The following is a 6,958-nucleotide window of genomic DNA, read 5'->3' as shown; positions in this document are numbered from 1 at the left end:
CTGGGGTGACTGACTCGGGATCCATTGCAGATTTCTTCTCTGTACCGATGCAGCACCCTCTCCAGAATATCAACCAACTCCGATTTCACTATGTTCAAAAACAGAGACGTCTTGGCCCCAGGAGTAACATCAGCAGCTATAGTATTGCAAGATTTGGGTGTCCACAATGCTGGGGACGATAGTAGTCCAGGAGTTTGTTCCTGGCTGCATCTCGCGGGGGGAGACTTGGTTTTTCTCAGATCCCTGGCTAGTTTTCAACGGGCGTCTTAGTGGGGTCCTTCGTTTTAGATGATTTGCTGAGTGGGGGGGTGGACTTATTGCGTTGAGTGGGGGGGAGTCATCTGTAGAATTGAGAGTTTTTAGAAAAGTTCTTTCAGCTTTGTAGCTTTTTCATCTATCATTTCCAACCAAGCAGCAAGAGGTCAAATGTAAGAATAAGTAATAGTTTGTCACGATTTTACGGAAAAAGTCAAAAGTATAGTTTGTCTGAAAAAAAAAAAAAAAAAATATATATATATATATATATATATATGGAAAAGTCATTGTGTACAATAGTATGTTGAAAAACAAAAACAAAAAAGAAAACTCAATTCATTACAAAATAATGAATATTTTACCAAGTTATAAAGTTTTGCATCCATTAAAGTGTAACTATAAGTATCTTTGTAGGAGAAAAAACAAAACAAAAAATAATTTAAGTTACTTCCATAAAACTGGATTGTCTTACCTTTAAGAGTCACAGTCTTAAAGAAAATCTGTTCAGAAAAAGTACTTAACTTTCTACCAGTTGTAAAGTTGTCATACATAAAACTGTATCCAAAAAGTAAGTGAAAGACAACGGGAGAAAAAAAAAAAAAACTTCCCCTTTTAGAGTCACAGTCTTTAAGAAAATACATTTTATTACAAAATAATTGACATTCTACCAGTTGCCAAATGTTCCTACATTAAAGTGTATCAAAAAAGTATCTTGGTAGCTGAAAATAACTAAAATATCAGAGAAAACCTACATTATTTAACTGTACAAGTGTTTTTAAAAATAAAAAACGGGGTATTAAAGAAACCCCCATTCCTTACAAAGTACTTCATATTATACCCTTTTGTTAAGTGTTGCATACATCAAAAGTGTATCTAAAAGTATCTTGGTAGCACAAGAAAAGAGAAAAAAAAAGTAAATAAGTGTTAAAAATCACAAAACTTGCCTTTTAGAGAAACAGTCTTTAAGAAAAAATCTAATCAGACAATGTACTTCATTTTCTAGTTTTAAGGTTTTGCATACCTCAAAGTGTGTCTAAAAGTATCTTGGCATGAGAAAAAAGCCAAAATCTGCCTTGTGTCAGTGAATAAGTGTTAAAATCACAAACTTATAGATAAGCTAGAGGCTATTTTAGATTTGTCTATTAGAGTTAAAGGGTTAAATAACATTTTCAACTGCTGTTCATAGTTACTGGATACATAACGAACCTCATCATTATCTCGATTTTCTACTTCCATTTTTTATTTAACAGTGAAACGTCTTATTTTAGTACAGTCTAGTCAAAGGAGTTAATACTATTACTATATAAGAAAGCAAAAATAAAACACATTTTCATTTGTTATGGTTGCTTAATTGAAAAACACACCATTCGCCACATTTTCAGAAAGACATATTACATTTGACCAAGTTAATGTCGTAGTGCATTCAAGGTAATAGACTTAACGATTTGCACTGCTGCTTCTCTCCGCGTTTCATTTACAGTGATCGGTTTATCGTTCAATTCACATTGCCCAAGTAGATGTTTAGGGGTCTCTTGGAAGTAAATGAATGCATTTTTTTTTATATCAGATAAGTGCATTAACATCACTTGCAAATTCTCTATCCTTTCACCCGCAACGATTATAATCTGCTTTGCTTCTTCTTCGGTTTCACCATTATTAGCTCTGAATATAATACTTTCTGGGGCTTCTTGTGCTTCTTGTGGTCTGTAGAATACCTGGCATAGGATTTGTTTAGCTGTAAGGACGGGTACCATATAATTATCTTCAAAAGCTGGAAATTCTTACAAGTTCCCCCTCCTCAAAGTTCATTCCCGTAGCACCTTTCCCCCACTGATGCTAGTGACCCCCCTTTGTATGCTAATTACCCCTTTGTTCGAGGCGTTATCACATGTAGGTGTGTTCAGTTAAACACTGAGATTTTCAACATACTACTCTACAAAATGATTTTTTCATATTCTTTTGACAAACTATACTTGACTTTTTTACGGAAAATCATGACACACTTTAATGTGACTTATTCTTAATTTTACCATACTAAAGTAAGACTTGAAAATACTATATCGTTTTCTAGTTTTTTATATTATACATCCTTATTTATGTTAGTGTGCTGAGAAAACACAATAAGCAATAGCGTTTTAACAAGCAGTTTAAACTGTCTGTGTCAGTTTTACTTATCTCCATATTAAGTGATTATATAATATGACAGTGATCATTTCTATGTTTATTCATTGCAAATACTTAGTTACTTACCACTTGAACTGTTTAGCTCTTCAAGGTTAACTGACCTAATATATACACTTTTTTTTTGTAGTATTGTCACCACGTTCTTAAGAATTATATGGACGAGTTGGCAGCTGCCATGGCTGGACTGTCAATCAAAAGTTACCAGTTATCAAGCGATGGTATGGACAACTTAACAGCTGACTTGGCTATACTTACTATGAGGAGTCAGCAGGTAACAGATGAGTGTGTGAATGAAATAACAGCTGCCTTCAGAGGACTCTCCACTAATGCACAGCAGCTTCCTGTTAGTGCCTGCACTGAGAATCCTCAAATACAGAGACAAGTCACTTTGTCCACGCTCCCTGAGACCCTCAAGCCCACTAATGCCCAGGTGAATAATATTGACTTGTGTTAGTTTTACTTAAACTTACTTACAATAAGTGATCATAATATGACAGTGATATCTTCTATGTTTATGCATTGCAAATACTTAATTATTTTTTGTTAGTTCTTTAAGGTTATATAACCATATGTTTGTCACCATGTAACAAGTGATCATTTGGAAAATGTATCCCAGCCTTTGAAAAAACTCAAAGGGAGAGGACAGTGAAGGCCATGAAGCCAAAGCCAAGACGTGGTGGAGTGCTGCGCAGGTATGTTCTCTAACAGCAACACTCTATTAAACATGTCTTTATTGACTACAGCTTAAGTTCATCCTATCATAAGGCTAAAAAAGTATCTTAGTAACAAAAACAAAGCAAAAAGCATTAATGTTAACAACGCCTCAAAGGGCGGACTCCTGAGTTCCATGGCACGTGGACTATTTATATCATCTAGGGAAGCACACCAGTAAATGTAGCCTCATGTAACTTCATATAGGGATTCTTTAATAGTTGTGTGAAGTAATTAAACAATAAGGGGGTATTAAGATCTTTAAATTATAATTTTCCTCTCAAAGAGACTTCGTTGTACACACACACACACAAACAAAACAACATTAAATAATGACATGATATTATAGTGATAACACATGATGTGTAGAAAGAGATCTCCTGTATGGGTTGATTGCGCGTTGATCTGTTGGTAAATGCTCATCTATCATTTTCAACCAAGCAGCATGAGGTCAAATTTAATAAGTAATAGTTTGTCACGATTTTACGGGGAAAAGTCAGAGCACAATGTCACATCTTAAAGACAGCTTGAACTGGATAGATGGTTAGTCTTTTTTCAAACATACCATATGTTCTGCATGTTAGTATATTTGGCCAAATCGGGTTAGGCCCCACTGCCCCACTCCCTCAATAGGGAAGTCACGCTTTGGGAAGAGGTGTTTAATTTCACAGATCTGACTTGGTTGCTGTTGTGATGGCTGTAGTAAGAGGGACGGGGGAGGAAAATTCATAGGGGGAAGAAGCAGAAAGATAACTTGTTTGTAAAACGGACAGCACGTCAGTTTCAGGAAAGATGACACCGGTTTTAGGCATGACATGCCAAATATCCTGAAGCCCTACAAAAAAAAAAGTATATTGTGTTGAAAATATCGCAAAAAGTCGTAATATTGTATAATGTAATAGTTGCATGTTGTATTTTGATAAAAATCACTGTATATTCAAAAATATAATGGAGAGAAAAAAAATATATATATCACAGTATGTTGAAAAATATGAAAAAAGTAATGTTGTGTTAAAATAATATGAAAGAAATCAAAAAGTAAAGCATCTAAAAAACATATATTTAAAAAAGTAATGTTAGTCAAGTCAAGTTATCAAAACTGCATTGTTTCATCGAAACAGTGTTAAAATCACAAACTCTCCATTTAGAGTTTGATTCTTGAAGAAAACTCAATTCATTACAAATGAATGAATATTTTACCAAGTTATATAGTTTTCCATACATAAACGTGTATCTTACAGTTCCTTTGTGAGAGAATTACGCACAAATTGCAGTATTTTATCTGTTTTATGTGCACTGTTGGAGGAGCCTGTGACCTATGTTTTTCATTGACATATCTACACTGTAGCTAATGGGCATATGCCATAAAGCCTTGAAACTTGAAACTTAAAATGATCAGAAACTGCATTGTCTCACTGAAAACAGCTCTAAAGAAAACCCAATTCCAATAAAAGTTTTAGGTGACTTAGTGAATGAGAATTAACAGCTGATCGCAAGATCAGGAGGTGACAGGCAGGGGGGAGGGGAGGTCGTGGGAGGGGGTATGAGGGGAGACAGTCTCACACACCCAGACTCCATTTTTCATGAAGAGCCTCAGACGGAGGGTCTGAACCCGGCACAGATACTGCACCCGTTTCTTGACTGGCCCCCTTTAGCGGTAATACCGCATCAGTTGCGCCACTTATGTGACATACAAGAATAGTGTGTGACAGACAAAAGAGTATGTGACAGACAAGAATAGTCAATTATAATGTCTACACATTATGTGTAGCAAGAGATGTCCTGTATGGGTTGATTGCGCATTGATCTGTTGGTAATGCCTCGGGGTTCCGGTGGGCATGTAAACAAAATGCATAATGCTGTACTATACTTTGTGGCCTCACCCCGTTGCATAGTGACGCTTATTGTTTAGGTGTCTTTTAATAAGCAGGTAGTCATATCATTAGCTAGAACTAGCTAGATCTGATCGATATGGGTATAAACGCTAGTAAAGTCTAATCTAGTAAAGTCTAATCTGACGGGAGAGACCCGCTGTTGCTGACCCGTTTATTATTCCCGTGTTATTGTAAATTACTGTACACGTTTGAATAGTTAATTAATCTACTATAATTAGTTGGTTTAATATCGAATCATATCAATTTGTTTCAAAGCTCAAATGACTGGCTTTTATCTAATTTTGCATAGATTTCTTTTTTTATGACTGACTCCACCCCCTCACTATCTTCAGGGGTGGGGGGCGACAGGGAGGATGTGACGCGTACTGTAAGGGGAGAGGAGGGGGTGGGTTGAGAGGGGTGGGGGCTGAGAGGGGTGGGGGCTACAGGGCGGATGTAACACCTGTATGTGAGGGGGAGGGGCGTGGGCTGAGAAGGGGTGGGGGCTAAGGGGGGTGGGGGCTGAGAGGGGTGGGGGCTACCGGGAGGATGTAACACCTGTACGCGATAACACCTCGAACAAAGGGGCTCATTAGCATATCAAAGGGGGCTCATTAGCATAATTAGGGGGCGGGACTTAGAAGGTGTGACCTGTCACTTTTTTATGCATACTAATGTGATTGAAGCGGGATTGGTAACACTACTTCGGGACTTTTCATCTTTGGGAGTCACTCCAGTTAGACAGAAGTGAACACTGTTCAAAAAGAAGCTGAGGACCAATGAGTTTAGTGTGGCTTTTATAGATTTAGTATTTTAGTATTGTGTGTATGAGTTAATTCTCTTAATATATTATCAGGAACATTTCAGAAGTCTTTGCTTGAAAAAGAAAAAAGTTACACGCTTAATGGAGATGAAAGTGTGTGTGTGTGTGTGTGTGTGTGTGTGTGTGTGTGTGTGTGTGTGTGTGTGTGTGTGTGTGTGTGTGTGTCCTCAGTGAAGTGTAGCTTCCAGCTGCAGCAGTCAGTTCAGTTCCTGTTCAGTCTGACTGAGGGAGGTTTTTGTACGACGCTTTTTCACTGTGTGAACACATACTGACTGTTGGGGATATGGAGACTCTGACAGTAGTAAACTGCTGCATCATCGGTCTGGACTGCACTGATGGTCAGAGTGAAGTCAGAGTTTGATCCACTGCCTGTAAAACGCTCTGAAATCCCTGATGCTCGAGTGCTAGCATAATGAATGAGTAGTTTAGGAGTTCCTCCATCTCTCTGTTGGTACCAGGCTAAATAGTACCCTTGATAAACCACCTGACTGGTCGTACATGTGATGGAGACGGAGCGTCCCGCAGCAGAGCTCACTGCTCCAGACTGAGTCACTGTGACCTGGCCTCTGGACTCTGAGGATACAGAGACAAAGACATAAAGCAGCGTCATGGTTTTGTCCGCTTCATTCCAGAGGGACGGATGTTCACAGAGGAGAGGACTTTGATTCTCTGGACTTTACCTGTGAAGCAGCAGCAGAGGAGAGTCCAGATGAGGACGCAGATCAAAGTCATGTTTTTGATGAGGAGGATTTCTGTGGCTTCTGTTGTCATGAAGGACAGCTGTCAGTCATCCAGTGTTCAACTCTCAGGACTATAAGGTCTCCCAGAGCACTGGAGCATGGTGCTGCTGATGCAAAGTGTCTCTCTATGGAAATGCTCTGACTGACTCCAACAGGGACCTGGATTACTCTGATGATGCTGTTTATCAATGGATCCATCTCTCTGTCAGAGGATCGATCAGGAATGGGTCAGCGCTCACTTGTTTGAGGCTCTAAGTTCAATGGACACATTTTCTTGCAGTTAATTTCATTAAAAAGCTCAAATGAATAACCCCAAATAATCAATACCACCTAGGAAAAACTAAATGGAGGTTTATTATGAATCCTGATGG

At 38.2% G+C, this 6,958-nt stretch overlaps 1 gene segment (V, D, J or C); it reads right to left on the bottom strand.

Annotated features, from left to right (window-relative positions):
* Positions 1 to 6,002: 6,002 nt before the first annotated feature.
* On the bottom strand, positions 6,003 to 6,767 carry LOC117492431. The segment is given in 2 exon segments: positions 6,003 to 6,420; positions 6,528 to 6,767. Coding segments are annotated over 2 exon segments (414 nt in total).
* Positions 6,768 to 6,958: the final 191 nt, after the last annotated feature.

Source organism: Trematomus bernacchii, unplaced genomic scaffold, assembly GCF_902827165.1.
Source record: "Trematomus bernacchii unplaced genomic scaffold, fTreBer1.1, whole genome shotgun sequence".
Lineage (NCBI taxonomy): Eukaryota > Metazoa > Chordata > Actinopteri > Perciformes > Nototheniidae > Trematomus > Trematomus bernacchii.
This window is presented reverse-complemented; position numbering and strand designations above follow the sequence as displayed.